Here is a 19,989-nt window from a genome sequence, read left to right as displayed (position 1 = left end):
TGTCCCTGCAGGAATTCCATCCACATCCCCCCCCCCCCCTTCCTTCATGTAATGGTCCCCATAATGAGTTCCTCCCTTTTTCTGCCAGGAAGAAAAGATCACTCGCTGTGGGGTCCTCTACCCCCTGGACAGTCAACAGACAGGATATGCTATAGGACCCTGCCACTAAATTCGGGAAATGTGGAAGGAAGGTGTGCTTTCCAAAGCTCACTGTCTGTGTTCAGGACTGCACACCGATCCTGCAATCTAGTTAAACTTTGAAGTGCTGGTGAGTTTGTGCTGGTGAGTTTGTGAGGCCACTGTTTCCTGTGAATGAAATACAAGTACTGTCAGCCGCCATTGCAGACGGGTTGTAGTTCTGAATGACCCTATGAAGACGTTGATGAATGCCCTTGTAGTTCCTTCACAAGCCCTACAGTTTTCAAATTGACAGCTTGTATAGAGGTATGAGATGAAAGCTGCTGGGTTTGTCCGCAGAAGCCTGACATTGCACGCCTGATCACTGACAGTCGCCAGCTCTCTGCTCAGGGCGTTCTGAGAACTGAGCAATCAGTGGTGTTTGATCGCTCAGTTGTCAGACTTGGAGCAAGCTTTGGACTGATCTTGCATTCACCTAGGTAAGTATGATAAAAAAAAAGAAAATACATTCACATAAATCTCTTTTAAATACTGCTATGTGTTACCTGATCAATGTTTATGTGCTTTGCAGGTTATTTCGCTGTACCTTGACCAACATCCCTCAAACTCAGACTCTGCTAAACAAAGCCAAGCTTCCACTAGGGCTCCTGCTGCACCCGTTCAAAGATTTATCGGTATGAAACTTTCAAACCTGGTCGCACAATTGCTTTACTATTGAAATGTAATATGTTGCTTTTTATTTTTACTTCAGCCAGTGCTGGTTATAAGGAGATACAGTGCATCTGGAAAGTATTCACAGCACTTTTTTTTCCACATTTTATTATGTTACAGCCTTATTCCAAAATGGAATTAATGCATTATTTCCATTATCGTCTTTCAGGACAGCACCTTGAGAGCGTGGCTCCACCCACTTGACAGGAAACACACCTCCACCAAACTTCTTAAAAGGGAGGCTCCTTCCACTTATCAGTTTTTTGTTTCCTCCTGCGGGAACACATGTGGGGGTTAGGAGGTCTCCTTGGAGAGTTTTTTAGTCTCCCTACTCCACCTGTTTTTTCTTACCTCGGAGAGTCTGGTCCTCCCATTCACTGGTTAGAGAGTGCCTCGTGCATGGGCTCCTTCTCCCTCATCGGTGCTCAATGAATCAGGACTGCTCAGGGATACTGCTTCTTGGCAAGCTACAGGCGCGGAGATTTTTTTTTTTCAAGCAGCCAAACGCCGCCGCCATCTTGGGGAAGGTCAGCCAGGCTATTTCCCCCGGAAGGGGCGGTATCCTACGAGCAGGCGCAGGGCATAGATGTCATTTCCACAGGAAGCGCTGAGGGAGGAGGGAAGAACAGGTCTGGTGCCTTATTAGCTGGTTCTGGTCCAGTGCAGCGGCACTAGTGGAGTCCGGAACCGGCATTTCGCCACCAGCATCACGCTGCTGCCTCAGCATGAACGCAGGATCCGCAGCGAGTGGAACAGGCACTGGCACCAGCAAGACCCAGGTAAGGGGTAGACTGAGGTTCTACCCTTATTTACTTTGGGGTCTCTCTAGCTCTCTTCTACCTTAGGGGGGTGTGTTTTTTTCCCCCCTGGTGGCGGGGGCCTGTTTGGGCACATGAGTGTTTAAGGATCTCTCACTGTGCACCTGTGGTGAGCATCTTGATGGGTTTCAGGCTGACTCATATGGATGGTTTGTTTTTTCTTCTTTTTTTCTTATCAGGCCAAAGGCTCTGAACCTGGAAATAAAAAGAAATGCCCTTCATGCAAGTCCAAACTTTCCGAAGGCTGGAGAAAAACGTTGTCAGTCATGTATTGACCTATTAGTGAAAGAGGAAGCGTCTACCGCTTGCAGCGACATAATTGCATCTGTTAAAGAGTTGGATGCTACAATTAAGTAATTTAAATCCTCACTCACGAAACCATCCGTGAGACAACCTTCTACCTCACAATCCTCACAAGACTCACTGTTAGTTCCTGCAGTAGAGGCAGAAGAGAGTCCTCTGAACCAGGAAGGTCCTTCCTCCTCACATTCCCAGGAATCAGAAGAGGAGGAAGACGAGCTGGAAAATGTCTTCAAAATATAAATTGTCTTTGGAACAAGTTGATGCCCTCCTAAAAGCTGTCCATGCAACTTTGGGATTAGAGGAGGAGCGTAAAGAATTATCTTTACATGACAGGATGTATGCAGGACTCGGTGAGCCCAAGTTGCGTACCTTCCCAGTCAATTCAGTTATTGACAGGCAATCAAGAAGGAATGGACTGATCCTGAAAATAAACCTTTCTTTGCTAAAGCACTCAAAAGGTTTCCTTTTGATGGAGACCCAGCAGCTCCATGGAATAAAGTTCCAAAACTTGATGCAGCCTTTTTTCAAGTCTCAAAATCTTCTGATCTAGCATTTGAGGACATGGGGATTCTGAAAGACCCCATGGATAAGAAGATGGATCAGCAGTTAAAAAGGGCTTGGCAATCCATCATGGGCAACCTTAAGCCAGCAATGGCGACTACTTGCGTCTCCAGAAACATGGAGTATTGGTGGACTCAGCTTAAGGCTCATATAATGGCTGAATCGCCAAAGCAAGAAATCCTAGACTCCTTTTCAACCCTGTCAGCTGCTGTAGCCTATGTCTCGGATGCATCTGCAGAATCTATCAGAATGACAGCAAGGTCCGCGGCCCTTACTAATTCAGTTAGGAGGGCGCGGTGGTTAAAGACCTGGCCAGGGGACACAGCATCTAAAAACAAACTGTGGAGTACCTTTTCAGGGGGATTTATTGTTTGGGCCAGATTTAGATGCAGTGCTTGACAGGACTGCAGACAAGAAAAAATCTTTCCCTGTCAAAAAGAAAAATCAGTCAGGCAGAATTTTTTATTTTTTTTTGTCCTTGGTCAGGAAAGAGAAAAGGCAAAAGTAATGTCCTTTTCCATCCTCCTGCGGCAACCAGCAAAACGCAATGACAACCGTTTGCAGGTAGGGGGAAGACTTCAGCGCTTTCTCCCTTCTTGGGCAAGCATTAGAGAATCACTATATTCTCTCTATGCTGTCTCAAGGTTACAGAATAGAGTTCTCAGACCCTCCCCCAGAGGTATCTATTGACAAATCTACCAAGAGATATAGTCTAATCCCTAGCAATGAAGAACCTTTTGAAGGATCTGATGAACCAAGGGGTTGTAACTCTAGTACCAGAGGGGGAGCTTTATCAAGGGTTTTATTCCCATGTATTTATGGTAAAAAAGCCGTCCGGAAGTTTCAGACTCATGCTCAACCTGAAGCCATTGAACAGATGGGTCCTATACAAAAAATTCTGTATGGACTCAAATCTTCACGGTCAAAAATCTTTTGACAAAGGATTACTTTATGGCATCAATCGACCTGCGAGATGCCTATTTGCATATCCCCATAGCCCCCTAATCCCCAAAATTTCTAAGGTTGACGGTAAACATGGGAAAAGAGGTTGTGCATCTCCAATTCAAAGCCCTACCCTTTGGCCTTTCCTCGGCTCCGATAATATTTACAAAGGTCATGGCAGAAGCCCTAGCCCCCCTTCGCTTACAGGGGGTAGCGGTAATTCCATACCTGAACGACCTGCTCTTCTTTGCCCCCTCCAGGGAGAAATTGTTGGAGGATCTCGAGAGAGCTCGCAGTCATCTAGAAGCATTGGGCTGGATCATAAATATGGAGAAATCAAATTTCAATCCAACCCAAGAAGCACAATTTCTGGGGTATCATATAAGCTCAGTGGAGCAAAAAGTTTTTCTCCCAGAAGACAAACTAAAGCTGCTAAGGGTTGTAGCCTCCTTACAGACAAACCAAGAGCTATCAATCAGACAAGTAATGTCAGCTCTGGGAACCCTTACCTCATCTATGCCAGCGGTGCAGTGGGCAAGGCTTCACTTCAGACCGCTTCAGAGTTTCCTTCTGAAAATTTGGGATCACAGGACAGAATCTCTGGAGGAAAAGGTGAAAATCCCCACCAGGGTAAAACGGTCGCTGTGGTGGTGGAGAAATCTGGCAAACCTTTCAGCAGGCCTGTTATGGTCATTCCCAATAGAAAGAGTGGTAACAACAGACGCCAGCCTATGGGGATGGGGGCACACCTGGGTCAAAACTATGCTCAAGGGGTTTGGTCCCAGTCAGAAGCAGAAAAGTCCTCCAATTGGAGAGAACTAAGGGCAGTAGCCTTAGCTTTGGATGCCTTCTCCGCAGACCTTCAAGGTGCCCATGTTCAAGTCTTCTCGGACAATGCCACTACCATAGCCTACTTAAACAGGCAAGGAGGCACAAGAAGCAGGTCACTTCAGCTTCTCGCCTTAACCATCCTTAAATGGGCAGAAAATCACTTGCTGTTTTTATCAGCGGTCCACCTCAAAGGCACTTTGAACATAGTGGCAGATTTTCTAAGCAGAAAACGGATTCAGGAAGCAGAATGGACCCTAAATCCGGAAGTCTTCATGTTGATCACCCGTGCCTGGGGCCAACCACAAATGGACCTATTTGCGTCAGAAGAAAATACGCAACTTCCTGTTTTTTTTTCTCTTTTCACAGAAACGACAGTTCCCAAGGAACAGATGCGTTAATACAGCCTTGGAAATACCAGCTGGCTTACGCCTTCCCTCCGTTTCAACTAATCCCGTTGGTACTGAGGAAGATCCAGAAGGAGAAGGTGGAAGTAATTCTAATTACTCCATTCTGGCCAAAAAGAGCCTGGTTTACCACCATTCTTCGAATGGCAGTCAGGCCGCCTTGGCGGCTGCCGCTCCGGCAGGACTTGCTTCTGCAAGATCCGATATGCCATCCGGAGGTGGCCTGTCTAAGCCTAACGGCGTGGTATCTGAGGGGCAGTTATTGAGACGAAAAGGTCTGTCTCGACCACTTGTGGCTACCTTACTTTCCAGTAGAAAACTGGTTACCAGGAAGATCTATGCTAAATACTGGAAGGTATACAACTCCTGGTGTCACTCGTCTAATAGAGTGGTGAAAAATCTAGTGTCAGTTTTGGAATTCCTTTAGAATGGAGCAGAAAAATGTCTGTCAATCAGTACACTAAAAGTGCAGATGGCTGCATTAGGAGTCTTTCTGGAAAAGCCTATATCTTCAGAGCCTTTAGTGGCAAGATATTTCAGGGCACTTTCTAGGTCTAGACCAGCTCCCGTGCGACACTTCCCCAGTTGGGATTTATCAGTAGTTCTTCAGTCATTATCTAAAGAACCGTTACAAGACGTTTCTCTGAAGTACCTTACTCTCAAGACGGTGTTCTTGGTGGCAGTTACGACAGCCAGAAGAATCTGCGAAACTACATGCCCTGTCGATAAAGGAACCCTTCCTATCTGTCTATACGGACAAGGTTGTACTAAAGACTGACCCAGCTTTTCTACCAAAAGTGGCGTCAGCCCTCAATAGGGCGCAGGAAATTATCATTCCAACCTTCTGCTCTAATCCATCAGGGGAGAAGGAACGCCAATTTCACATGTTGGATGTAAGAATAACCTTACTACATTACCTTGAAGTGACCAAGGATTTTTGATTCTCCGACTCCTTGTTCATACTGTTTTCAGGGAAAAAGAAGGGCCACCAAGCATCTAAAGGGTCAATTGCTAGATGGCTAAAAACCGCTATTCTGGAAGCCTACTCCCAAGCAGGGCTATCTCTCCCATTGGGAATTAAAGCACACTCTACTAGAGCTCAGGCCACTACATGGGCAGAAATAGCTGGTGCCACCCCAGTTCAGATCTGCAAGGCGGCTACGTGGTCAAGTTACCTTACGTTTGTCCGTCATTATATACTGGATCTTCTGTCAGCAAGCGATTAGGCTTTTGGCAGAAAGGTCTTGCAGGCTGGGGTCCCTCCCTAAGAGGGTAAGTCTCTGTTATCCTCTCAAGGTGCTGTCCTGAAAGACGATAAGGGAAAAGTCAAGTTAGGCTTACCGGTAACTTGTTTTCCATGAGTCTTTCAGGACAGCAGCAAACCCCGCCCTTAATGTTTTGAATAATTATGCTGTGACTAACCATACTCTGAATATGTGTTCCAGCTTGGGCCGGAGGTTTCTCTACTACTACTGATAAGTGGAAGGAGCCTCCCTATTAAGAAGTTTGGTGGAGGTGTGTTTCCTGTCAAGTGGGTGGAGCCACGCTCTCAAGGTGCTGTCCTGAAAGACTCATGGAAAACAAGTTACCGGTAAGCCTAACTTGACTTTTGTCTTTCGTTCATGGACCGACACAGCCTTAATCTTGACAAAGTGGGAATTGGCCTTCCTTTAGGAGTGACTAGGCAGAAAGTGTTAACAACCTCAAAGCTGAACAGCCCCGCCCAGGGTGCGGTCCTACTGGCTATATCCCCTCAGCCTGCACCAAGCAGTTCAGTTTTTTTCTGCCTAGTTAAGGAGAAGACATGGCTCCCTTCGGGCCCATAGGTCTGGAGGTTTTATTTCAAATCTACTTTGGATTTTTGGTTTTATTTTGTAATTTTTAGTTTTTTCCTGTGATCTTTGATCAACTGCTGACTGGGCGACAGGCTGGATCCCAGATCCTTGTAGTCCCCGTCCCCCCCAGTTTCGGCCATCGAGCGTGTGCTGACCATAGTTACACACTGGGTCGTCCACGACATACCCGTCGCTCTATGGGTGGCTGGTGGGCTAGACGCTCCAAGGCACGCATATGACCGGTCTATAGGGCCGAGTCGCAGCAGCCAGCCGACAGTCACCCCCGTTACCATGCGGGAGATGGTCTGTCTAGGATGCTTCCAGCTCAACCCTTAGGAAGGGTAAGTAGTAATCCCTTGCTTCGGCAGGAAGACAAAGCTGGGCATCCCTGGAGAGGTGAGTAAAGGGCCTTATCCCCCTTCTCCCCTCCCTCCCTTCCCTCCTCCCTCCCTTCCCTCCTCCCTCCCTTCCCTCCTCCTTAGACACTGAGCTAGCTGCTGAGCAGGGGTTCCTCTGGGGAGCTTCACTTGGGGAACCATAAGTTACTAAATCAGTGTATAAAGCTGCATAAGAGATTCTGCTTACCTGTGTGTCCTGCTCCATGCTTTCGGTGGCCATGTTTGGTGTGTCCATGCTGTATTTCTTTACTTGCACTGGCGGCCATGTTCTAGTAGCCACATCTGTATTGGCCTCTAGCGATGCTCGGCGGCCATTTTCCTGGTGATTTCGGTTGATGTGTACTGACTGCTGCATTACTCTGCTGCACTGTGGTTTTCTGCCCTGTTGGCCTCTAGTGTCAGATCGATGGCCATTTTACCATGGATCAGACCATTTAAAAACAGCAGATGAACAGATACACGCTGCTGACTGAGCAGTCTGAAAGATTGACAATCGCAGCCCTACAAACAGCCTTCGATCCCAGCTTTGGAGAGCACAGATCGACAGACACACTCTGCAGGAAGCAGCTCTGCTAGCTAAACCATCTACTACGGTTCCTGGGTGGTGAGTCCTCTGGGGGGGAACCCCTTGTCTCTGCAGCCAGAGTTGTGGGTTACTTGTTTGGGAGTCCCTGCGTCAGGTGTGTAGACAGCATGGCGTTAGAAGCAGACACTTTTCCCCCCGAGAAACCCGAGCTGGCAATTGATGCCCCTGCATCCCATGTATCGGTGGACACTATGTCGGCAATCCTAGATGCCTTTGGCCAAAGTGGAAGCAGCGCGTGGGAGAACGGGGGCTAGAAAGTGCCCCCTGCCCCCGCCGTCTTCTGGGGACAACGCGGATGCGGAGCTGAGTCTAGCTAGTGCTCATGACCCTGGCTCTGAGGTATCTGAGGATGCAGACCAAGATCGCCCAGACAGTGAGGACAACTTCGGACCCAGGTCAGCACGCGATAGGGCTCTAGTAAGTGACCTTATCACCGCAGTGCGCGATACTCAAAAAATAGAGGGGTCTGCAGAAGCAGCAGACGCGCCGGTCCCTTTTGGATTCCGTAAGGCAACCCGCACTGCTAAGGTGTTTCCTTTGTGTCTTATTTAGACAAACTTTTATACAAGGATTTGGGTAAACCACAGAAGGTTTTTTCAGTCCCTAAAAATCTGGCAGTGCGCTACCTTCTTGAAGAGAGTTTCTTGAAAAGATGGACCTCTCCCCCGAAAGTGGACCCTCCTGTGTGCAGATTAAACAAGCTAACCACCATACCGGTGAAGGGGGCTCCCGCCTTCAAAGACCCTGCGGACAAGAAGGCTGAGGCGATCACCCGCAACCTGTACACGGTAGTTGGTTCGGTGGTATGCCCAACCATAGTTGGGGCCCTGGTGTCTGACACTCACGGAATGGGCAAAGATGCTGCTCAATGGGTTACAAGCACGTCAGGCTTCCTCGAACAAGGTAACCCTAGCTGAACAACTAAACAACTGAACAAGGCCTAAAATTTGTTTGCGAATCAGCCTTGGACAGTGGTGTTACGCCATCTACTTTGGTTAAAGATTTGGTCCGCCGACCAATCTTCCAAGAAAGCCCTGATGGATTTGCCCTTTAAGGGCGACAGACTTTTTGGAGCTTCCCTGGATGACATAATTAAAGATGCTACTGGAGGTAAGAGCACACTGCTCCCACAGTCCAAAAAGGGGAAGGAGCCACGCCGTAGGCAAGGGCCCTTCTTTACCGCACACAAGCATATTTTATTTTGTCCGCCTAGTGCGGCAGGTAAAAGACCTCAGGCCGATAAAGCGCCTGCTCAGGGACAGACGTCCCTGGTTTTGCAAACCTGCAGACAAAGCTCCGTCCGCATGAAGGTTTGCCCCCACCCATCTCTCGGGTGGGGGGACGTCTTCGCGAATTTGCGACCCGGTGGACATCTCAGGTCCCCGAACGGTGAGTTTGCGAAGTAGTGTCTTCAGGGTACAAGATAGAATTTCTATCTTGCCCACCAAACAGATTTTTTTTTCCCTCCAACCTCCAGCTACAACCGACTCGTCGGGAAGCCCTATTTGGGGCAGTTCAAGACCTGCTAAAACGCCGGGTGGTTATTGCTGTCCCAGCTTCTGGAACGGTTTCAGGGGTTTTACTCCAATCTGTTCATAGTACCAAAGGAGGGCGTTCGCCCAATTCTGGACCTTAGGGCCCTCAATTGCTTTGTGAAGGTACAAAGATTCCGGATGGAATCGGTTTGCTCTGTCGTCACTGCCGGGGGACTTTTTGGCATCCTCGGACATCAGGGATGCCTATTTACATGTCCTCATATGCACAAAGCATCAGAGATATCTGCGTTTTGTGGTCAGGGAAGACCACTATAAATTTGTGGCTCTCCCCTTTGGCCTGGCATCGGCACCAAGGTGCTTGCCCCAATTCTCGCCCTACTAAGACAACGTGGCATCGCTATCGTGCGCTACTTGGACGACCTGCTTCTGAGGGCCGCTTCAGCCTCAGAATTGGAGGTCAGCGTGTCTATAACATGTCAAACCCTCCGACACTTTGGTTGGGTACTGAACATTCAGAAGTCAGTACCGACTCAATGCCTAGTATATCTGGGGTTGATTCTGGGCTCCTCAGAGGCAAAGTTTTTTTTCCCTGTGGAAAAGTTGCAGACCCTTCGGGCTGCGGTGCGGCAGTTGACATCCCAGAAATAATAAAAAGGATACCGCGCTTAGGACCAATGTGTGGGCTACTATGGTAGCAGAATAATTAAAATAAGAATATAAAATAAATATAATATATAACGGGCTGCAGCCCCCCAGTAAGTAATCCCCAAAGGGGATACAAAGGTAAGAGTAAAAAGTAAGGGGTAGTGGCGCTGCCCTAACACGTGCCAGGTGATCAGTACGTGAATAACTTAATATGTGATCCAGATCATGGGCATAGGCCAATTGGTGAGTAGGTCTATGCAATATAAGTGCCTATGATAATCATCAATATACTAATTGTGAGAAAGATATATAGTGAGAATATGTGCAAGTGACTCTAAATCAGTCAGATGTACTGTGCAGTTACAGCAATAGGTGACATGAAAATGCCCTAAGACAAAAGTCCATCAGAGGTAATGTGCAGTGATAGCTGTAAGTTGCAAAAAAGTGCACTACAAAATTAACCAAAAATAAATAAATAAATAGGTAAAAGTGCATATAAAGTGCATATATGTATAATCTCCAGCTGCTCCCCAGCTCGGCTCCTCCCTCCTTAGGCTCTCTGAGTGGATACTCTGGTCCAGGTGGCACAGGTCCTTTAGTGATCCAAAATCCTCCAGGGAAAAAAACAGTCTCGCATTGCGTAGTACGTTCAAAAGGGGGGTAATTTTTTAGCACTGCCACTGGTGATAGCGTGCACAAATGCAGATAAGTACAAAAAAATTAAAAAATAAGGATAAAAACAGGTGGAACCAAAAGCTCCGTTAGGATGAAAAATAATAAAATAAATAAACATCCCAGAAATGGTCGTCACTCCGCTTTTGCATGCGAGTCCTGGGCCTCATGTTGGCCTCCTTCGAGGCGGTACCATATGCTCAATCTCACACGCAAGTTCTACAGAAGGAAATTCTGTCCAGATTGGACAAGCGCCCATCTTTGGTTAATTAAATCCGGGTGAGCCACTTGGTCAGGACCTCCCTTGTTTGGTGGCTGACCTCAGTCGACCCAATTGTTGCTGGTCTCCAGAGGATTCCCACTTGTTGATCAATGTCCTGGAACTTCGGGCGATAAGGCTGTGCCTCTCCACATGGTCTCAGGGGCTACAGGGGCATCCAGTCTGACAACGCCACCTCTGTGGCATATGTCAACCATCGAGTAACAAGAAGCTTGGCTGCAGCATCGGAGGTCGCTCACACCCTAAGGTGGTGTACCGGCCCTGTCGGCTCTATACATTCTGGGCGTAGAAAACTGGCAGGCGGACTACCTGAGTCGCCAGATGCTGGACCAAGGAGAATGGTCTCTGCACCCGGATGTGTTTCAGCTCCTTTGCCCAAGATGGGGCATGCCAGACGTAGATCTCCTGGCGTCTCGACTCAATCGGAAGGTATTGAGGTTTGTGGCCAGGTCAAGAGACCCATGGGCAGACGCGACAGATGCGTTGGTGGCACTGTGGAGTCCGTACCGGCTAACCTATCTATGCCTTCCCTTCTCTAAAGCTCCTTCCTCATCTGCTTCGCAGAGGGGGGATTCCAATGATCCCAATTGCTCCAGATTGGCCTCGGCATCCTTGGTATGCCGACCTAGTGCGTCTAGTAGCAGATGTCCCTTGGCGTCTACTGCTAGGAAAGGACCTGCTGTCTCATATGCCATACTGTTTTACAGTCACTGGCTTAACGGCAGGGCTATTGAGAGCCAGGTGCTAAGAGACCAGGGCCTGTCAGACTCGGTCATCTCTACCATGAGGAGTGCTCGGAAATCGTCCTCCAGGAAGATTTACCATCACACTTGGAAGACCTACATATCCATCCGCGTGCTTATTTTGGTTCGGGCGGACCAAAAATGTGCTTTATGTACAATTAGGGGGCAGATATAAACCCCTGGCGGCTCACTCTCTAGTGAGAACGTTTGTACAGGGGATTCGGCATGCGGCCCCTCTGGTCCGTCCTCCACTACCTCTGTGGGGATTTGAACAGCAGACGTCTCTTGGCGTCTACCGCTACGAGAGTACCTGCTGTCGCAAGGTCCCATACGTCATCCTGCTTTACAGTCAATGGCCTTAACAGCATAACCTCTAGGTTCCTCAGAAACCACTGTTTGAGAACATTAGGGAAGTTCCCTTGATGACACTTTCTCAGAAAGTGGTCCTTTTGGTGGCTGTTATGTCGGTTAAGACAGGTTCTGAGCTGGCAGCCTTGTCATGAAATCTGATCTTCCACAAGGAGAAGGTGGTGCTGCATCCACAGCCTCCTTTTCTTCCTAAGGTCATTTCGACCTTCCATCTCAAGGAAGACATTGTACTGCCATCCTTGTGTTTTCATCGTCAAATCCTAAGGAGACGTGGCATTCTTTGGATGTTGTCCGAGCTCCGAGAATATACTTGTCTGTTACTGCTCCGTTCCGGAGTTCAGACTCACTGTTTGTTTTGGTGGCTGGTCCCAAGAAGGTCCCAGCGGTCTCATTGCCTGCCATTTCGAGGTGGATCCGACAGATCCTGATCAGACTTGCGCCATAAACGGTCGGGCGCCTCCCTGTCGCGATGCATTCGACCAGGGCAATAGTGCCTCTTGGGCTTTCTGACATCAAGCGTCTGTTTGCCTGGTGTGTAAGGCGGCGACCTGGTCGCCCGGTCACACTTTCACTAAACTTTACCAGTTGATGTGAGTGCATCTTCGGATGCTTCTTCGGCTGCAAAGTTTTGCAGGCGGCTGTTTAGAGTTACAACTCCTCAGTTGAGGAGCTCTGTTTTGTTTTGGGGTGAAGTTTAATTTTATGCTGTTCCCACCCCTCATTTTGACACTGCTTTGGGACGTCCCACTTTGTCAAGATTAAGGCTGTGTCCGTCCATGAACAAAAGAGAAAATATAATTTAATACTCACCGTAAAATCCTTTTCTGAGTTCATGGACAGACACAGCACCCACCCCTCCCTTTTTTTTTTTTTTTTAGTTTGTACTGCTTGTATCCCATGTACATAAGTATTCACAGCCTTTGCTCAATACTTTGTTGAAGCACCTTTTGGCACCAATTACAGCCTCAGGTCTTTTGAGTATGATGCTACAAGCTTGGCACACTTATTTTTTGGAACTTTCCCCATTCTTCTTTGCAGGACCTCTCCAAGCTTCATCAGGTTGGTTGGGGAGTGTCGGTCGACAGCCATTTTCAGATCTCTCCAGAGATGTTTAGTCGGGTTCGAATCTGGGCTCTGGCTGGGCCACTTAAAGTGGAGTTCCATCCGTTTTTTTTTTTTATAGTCACCTGAAAGGGCAGTTGCTATGCGGAAGTGGCTCTTCTGTCTCTTCTTCCACCGCGGTGGATCTTCTGTCTCGTCCTACGTCACTGTGTCTTCTTGTGAATGAGCCGCGCTGCATTCTGGGAACTGTGTGTATCCCAGGAGGCAGCCGCCCATTTATAAAGCTCTGTGCGAGATGCACAGTAGGAAATGGGCAGTGAAGCTCCCTCCTTTCCTGATCAGCCAGGCTGCGTGCTCGGATAAGGAAGGGTCTGGTATGGATTTTGGTGGGACCCCCACAAAGTTTTTTCGGCTTAGGGGGTTCCCCTTAAAACCCATACCAGGCCCAAGGGCCTGGTATGCTCTTGGAGGGTGGAACCAATGCCGTTTTTTTATTTAAAATGTGGCGTGGAGTTTCCCCCTCAAGATTCATACTAGGGCTGCAACTAACGATTATTTTCATAATCGATTAGTTGGCTGATTATTGTTGGCAGATTACAAAACACAAATTGCCGCAAAAGCACATTGCATGCTTTTATGCAGCTTCTCCATTGAAGTATATTGAACCAAAAAACAATAAAATAGCACCGTTTTGCGTTAAAGTCCTTGCCCTTTCCAAATACGCAGCAGCTGAAAAAAAATCATGGAGGTGAACGTGTCCCATAGGAAAACATATAAATTAACTGTAGTGTGTTTCTGCAAAAAGCACCAAAAAAGAGGTGTAAACCCAGGCCTGAAATTTAACCCCATAACATAATGGGGTTAAAAAAAACAAAAATAAGTACAAAAAGAGCAAATCGCTACTGTAAGGGGTTCATTTTTTTTACTGTGGGACAGTGAAATTAATATTTACAGTAGCTATATGATTTTTTTGTACTATAAAGGGCTAATATTTTCTTTTTCTTTTTTTAACCCCATTATGTTACTGGCCGATTAATCGATTATGAAAATTGTAATTGATTAATTTCATAATCGATTAGTTGTCGATTAATCGATTAGTTGTTTCGGCCCTAATTCATACCAAACACAGTGCCTGGTATTGGCGGGGGGATCCAAGTCGGATCCCTGTTCATTGAAAGTCGGACGTATGTCGGCTTCAATTCGCAGGGCAAAGTCGGATCCATAGTAGGACGGCTGGCGTGTTGTACCAGTGTTAACCCCCAGCCTCAAGGATGATCAGTGGAAACGGCATGCACCTGAGCTCAATTTCAAATGTCATGGCAAAGGCTGTGAATACTTATGTACATGTGATATTTTTTCCTTTTTTATTTTTAATAAATTTGCAACGATTCAAAAAAAAAAAAAAAACGATTTCTTGTTGACTTTATTATGGGCTTTTGTTTGTAGGCTTTTTGAAGAAAATAATAAATGCAATCCATTTTGAAATAAGGCTGTAACGTAACCTAAAATGTGGAAAAAGTGAAGCGCTGTGAATACTTTTCTGAATTCACTGTATGCTTCGATTCTTTCTTACCTTAATGATTTTCTACTGTTTCTTGTTGAAAATGTGCTGTTAAAGATTACATTGAAGACTTTGTAATCCTGAGTTTAAACACATGCAAGAGGCAATTGCTAAGCAATAGCCATATATTTTATAGTTTCACTTTACAATAACGTTCATATTTTCATTCGTACACATGATACAAAATTCGGATGGAAAAATTAGTCTTCCGATTTTCGGATCGTTAGTACGCTGTTTTCGACAGCCCATTTTCGGCAAAAGCTGGATATGCAGATTAAATTTTTTGTAGAAAGTGAAGTCAAACGTCCGTTTCGTTAGTAAGAAAAAAATCATAAGAGCAAAACTACGCATGCTCAGAAATGAATACATACAAAACTATTCAACACGTTGCGTCGCTTCTTCCATTGTAAATGTTCAAATTGTAAGTAAACGCTTCACTTTCGACATTAGACTAGCATGCCACAAAAAAGGACGTTTGGTCGTCTGAAAATCTAATCCTGTATACGAGGCTTTATTCTCTGAATAGCTAAACTTGTCCCATAGGAGTTGATTTACTAACATGTGAGAGTGCAAAATCTGGTGCAGCTGTGCACGGTAGTCAATCGTAGGGGTGTTGAATATAATCGATGCATCGCGATTCGGGGCCCCCCGATTCGGCATCGATGCATGTGACCCCAATAATCGATGTCGGGTGACGTCATCCCGACTTGCCCCGCCCCTCCCGGGAGATCGCTCCGAGCAGGTCTTTAAAAATGTTTTTTTTAAATAAATGCGCGTTGTAATCCATTAAGTGGCAATCGCTGTGTGTGCTTTTTTTAAATTTATGCAGATTCATACCTCATAGCTCCGTGTGTAGTAACTGTACATGTGATCATGTGACTCCATGGTCCGGCCCGCCTCTCTCTTCCTCTGTCCTCTCACATCCCTCGTCTCAAAGTCTCTTCTGATGTCAGTCCCCCCGCCTCTCTTGTGATCTGTTACTTTTAGCTATAGACGATGGGCGGGGCTGAGAACGGACATCAGGAGAGAGAGGCAGGTCCGAGCATGGAGTCACATGAGGGGAATAGAATACAGTTATATACTCACGGAGACATGAGGTATGATTCTGCATATGTTTGAAAAAGCACATTACAGCAGTGGCTATAACAGCATTTATTATCACAGGTATTTTATCAGCAGTCTGACTCTTACACTTGCTCTGGCTGTGCTGACATTTCTTTGCTTTGCACATTCCACTGTGTTAACTCCTAGTGTGCTGGAATGTGCAAAGAGTCAGAGAAAATTCAGAAGACGGTGCAGTGCAGTGAAACTCACAGGGCTGTCAATTGTGGAATCTAATCCCTGAGTCCTCCCCCCCCCCCCCCCAGCAGCCATGTGTGTATTCCTGTGCACTTTTTAAAGGGGAGTTTCACCCTATTTACACCCTTTAAAAATGCACAGATGACAATGAACCATCAAAAAAATATATCAGCAAGGACTTGGGAATGTGTCAATTGTAATAGAAAATAAATAACACTGTAGTCCTCGCTGTACTGATATTTTTATTGAGGGTTCATTGTCATCTGTGCATTTTTAAAGGGCGTATTGATGACAATGTCAGCACATAAAAACACACTGAAAATGCACAGGCAAAATCATGTATTTTCCTCATTGTTCCCTCCAATCATCCTCTGTGCGCAGAACAGCATGTAAGTACAGAGGAGGAGGGGGTGCTGTTATCCGGGGACACAGGAGGGGTACGGGCATGTAGTGGAATCTGATGTGTCACCTGTGATAAGTCATTGTCACTGCAGGGACTGGGCTGTATGGAGGAGAAATATAGGCCATCTCCTGTAGCATGTCTGCAGTCTCTGATCATCTACTGTACTATGTCTGCAGTCTCTGATCATCTCCCTGTACTATGTCTGCAGTCTCTGATCATCTCCCTGTACTATGTCTGCAGTCTCTGATCATCTCCCTGTACTATGTCTGCAGTCTCTGATCATCTCCTGTACTATGTCCGCAGTCTCTGATCATCTCCTGTACTATGTCTGCAGTCTCTGATCATCTACTGTACTATGTCTGCAGTCTCTGATCATCTACTGTACTATGTCTGCAGTCTCTGATCATCTACTGTACTATGTCTGCAGTCTCTGATCATCTACTGTACTATGTCTGCAGTCTCTGATCATCTCCCTGTACTATGTCTGCAGTCTCTGATCATCTCCCTGTACTATGTCTGCAGTTTCTGATCATCTCCCTGTACTATGTCTGCAGTTTCTGATCATCTCCCTGTACTATGTCTGCAGTCTCTGATCATCTCCCTGTACTATGTCTGCAGTCTCTGATCATCTCCCTGTACTATGTCTGCAGTCTCTGATCATCTCCCTGTACTATGTCTGCAGTCTCTGATCATCTCCCTGTACTATGTCTGCAGTCTCTGATCATCTCCCTGTACTATGTCTGCAGTCTCTGATCATCTCCTGTAGCATGTCTGCAGTCTCTGATCATCTCCTTTAGTATTTTGGGGGGAGAGCCATGCGCACTTGCGCTGCAATCGTGATGCATCGCCAAATCGAATCGAATCGTGGACTTGATAATCGTAATCGCATCGAATTGTGAGACCGGTGAAGATGCGCAGCCCTAGTCAATCGGCTTCGAACTTCAGCTTTCCCAATAAAGCTTTGATAAAATTAAAAATGAAAGTTGATTATTTTTATATGCACAGCTGCACCAGATTTTGCACCCTGGTTTTAGTAAATTAACATCGCAAAGTGTTTTTTTGTTTAAAAAAAAAAAAAAAGAAAAGAAAGTTGTTTTAAGTAAACCTGTATGCAACATAACAATTCTTAAAGGGGTTTTAAAGACAAAAATATCTTCCTCTTAACCTCTTCCCAACCGCTCCATAGACAAAAGACGTCTACAGAGCGGTTGATTTATTCCGGGACGACGTCCCTGGGACATCCTCCCAGAATCCTTCACTCGCGCGCCCCCTGCGGCGCGCTCCCAGAATCATCTGTGAGCGACGGGTCTGGAAGACCCGGCGCATCACAGATCGCGGTAAATCGCCGCTGATAGCGGCGGTTTACCACGTGATTGCTCCGTCAAATGACGGAGCGATCACTTGTAAACAAACCGGCGTCATGTAATGACGCCGGTTCCTCCCTCTCCTCTCTGTACCGATCGGTACAGTGTGAGAGGAGGGGGGGGAGCGCGGGGTGTCAGCAGCTGCTGTGGGATGGATCTGTGACAAATGCAGTCACAGATCCATCCATCCCTCCCTGTGCAATACTCTGCAGTACCATCAATACTCTGCAATACCCCCCCACACTCTGCAATACCCCCCCACACTCTGCAATACCCCCCATACTCTGCAATACCCCCCACACTCTGCAATACCCCCAATACTCCGCAATACCTGCTAATATGACAGAAACGAGAATTTGTTTTTGTTTTTTTTTTTACAGAATTTTCAGTGTTTTTTCTTTTATAGCGCAAAAAAAAAAAAACCCAGAGGTGATCAAATACCACCAAAAGAAAGCTCTATTTGTGGGAAAAAAAGGACAAAAATTTCAGATGGGCCAAATGTTGTATGACTGAGTTATTGTCATTCAAATTGTGAGAGCACCGAAAGCTGAAAATTGGTCTGGTGAGGAAGGGGGTTTAAGTGCCCAGTGGTCAAGAGGTTAAATTAAAGTCTGACAGTAGCTGATAAAGTAAAAAGTAATGTTTTGCATTATAACTAGTTTGATACCTGTTGAAATCGAGCTGTTTTATTCACCTCCGTCACTCCTGAATCATTATTCTCACTGACTTCCTGGTTTGTGGTGCGCATTCATTCTTGCTACATCACGGCCTAATGGGAACTACAGTTCCCATTAGGCTTACCCTCCATGCCTGTGAGGGATAAGAGCATCTTCACGCAGGGCTGTAGTCATAGGGAGGGGGTGAGCACATTCTGCTTTCCACCATGCAAAACGGCTCAGATGCTGGTGGAAAGCAAGAAGAGGAGTGACAGGAAATGGCATTTTCAAACCTGGATTACTGTATTTTGGAGGTCAAAAGGAAAAACGAAGTAAGTGATATTTAAATGCTCTAGCTTACAGCAATCAATTGATCTAATAAAAAACGAACCTTTAGTGTTCCTTTAAGTAAAGTTGCTGAGAATGAATCTACTAGTTCTGCATGTTACTTTTTAGATTAAGAAGACCTCTATTTTGGATATCCCAAATACATAAGACGGAGTTCCACCCAAAAGTGGAACTTCTGCTCGTTCTCTCCACCCCCTCTGGTGCCACATTTGACATCTTTCAGGGGGGTGGGGCAAGCGGGTACCTGTTTTTGGCAGGTCCCTGTCCCCACTACCAGGAAACAGCACCGTCAATCGAAGTTCGGAAGCCAAAATGCTTCACTACCCAGTTTCCCTTAGTGGAGATGGCAACGGGCAGCACCAGACAGCCGATCTGAAGATTGGCTGGGGTGCCGATATTGCGGGCTCCCTGGACAGGTAAGTGTCCATATATTAAAAGTCAGCAGCTACATTATTTTTTATTTTTTCCCCAGGTTGGAACACCTCTTTAATGTTTCTACACGCAAAAGGTGGTGGAGGGTTATTTTTGAAGGTCATAATCAAAATTATATTTTAGAAACTAGACTTTGGAAAGGTCTTGAAAGTTAAATGGATATGGTTTTGACAGTGGTACTTGACATCTTTTATGCGTCCTTTAAAAAAAAAATATATATATATTTTTGTTTTTGTAGCAACTTCCTGTTGTAACTTCCAGTACTATAGTCAGATGCCGCTCTTGCCGCACATACATCAACCCTTTTGTAACCTTCTTGGACCAAAGGCGATGGAAATGTAACTTATGCTACAGAGTAAATGATGGTAAGTTGTGTTTTGGAGTGAGGAATTTATTACCCAATTTGTTTGTTTTTTCCTTGGAAGAAAGTAAGTACTTCTTGTATCAGAAAAAAAATTCATGTGTTAAATATGAAAGCCTAACTTCAGGCAAAGCATTTTATTTTGGTTAATGTGGATCAAATCTGGAGCCTCTGCTTGGTTTTTACTGCCATCTATGACCTTTTATTTGCGACATTTTCCCTCTTGTTGGAAAGGTCTTTAAATGGGCCCATTTCTTGTATGGTCATGTGAAGAAATATATTTTGTGGGGCCACAAGCAGAAACAAAAACCTGATAGAAATTTGATCTCTTCCCCACTCAAAACTTAAAATGTTGGGAGTTCGGTTGTAATGTTGTTCATAAAATCATTGTGTGTGTGTGTGTGTGTTTGCAAATGTTTGATCTAAAAAGACTTTAATGGATTGCTTTGTCTACATTTGGACTGTATTTTGTGAATTGGGAAAGTGAACTCTGTATGGACTTTTTAGGCACCACAACAGTCATCTACAGTGCCTTGCAAAAGTTTTCGGCCTCCTTGAACTTTGCGACCTTTTGCCACATTTCAGGCTTCAAACATAAAGATATAAAACTGTATTTTTTTTTGAAGAATCAACAACAAGTGGGACACAATCATGAAGTGGAACGAAAATTATTGGATATTTCAAACTTTTTTAACAAATAAAAAACTGAAAAATTGGGCGTGCAAAATTATTCAGCCCCCTTAAGTTAATACTTTGTAGTGCCACCTTTTG

At 45.9% G+C, this 19,989-nt stretch overlaps 1 protein-coding gene across 1 annotated transcript in view; it reads left to right on the top strand.

The window, feature by feature from the left end:
- SEC24A (SEC24 homolog A, COPII coat complex component) overlaps positions 1 to 19,989 on the top strand; it is a 321,040-nt gene that overhangs the window by 188,246 nt on the left and 112,805 nt on the right. The window contains 2 exon segments of the mRNA XM_040344770.1: positions 710 to 812; positions 19,096 to 19,222. Coding sequence (XP_040200704.1) covers positions 710 to 812; positions 19,096 to 19,222 — 230 coding nt within the window.

The sequence above is a fragment of the Rana temporaria genome, chromosome 3, assembly GCF_905171775.1.
Source record: "Rana temporaria chromosome 3, aRanTem1.1, whole genome shotgun sequence".
In the NCBI taxonomy this organism is placed as follows: Eukaryota; Metazoa; Chordata; class Amphibia; order Anura; family Ranidae; genus Rana; species Rana temporaria.
Note: the sequence above shows the minus strand (reverse complement) of the source record. Positions and strands in the feature narration are given on the sequence as shown.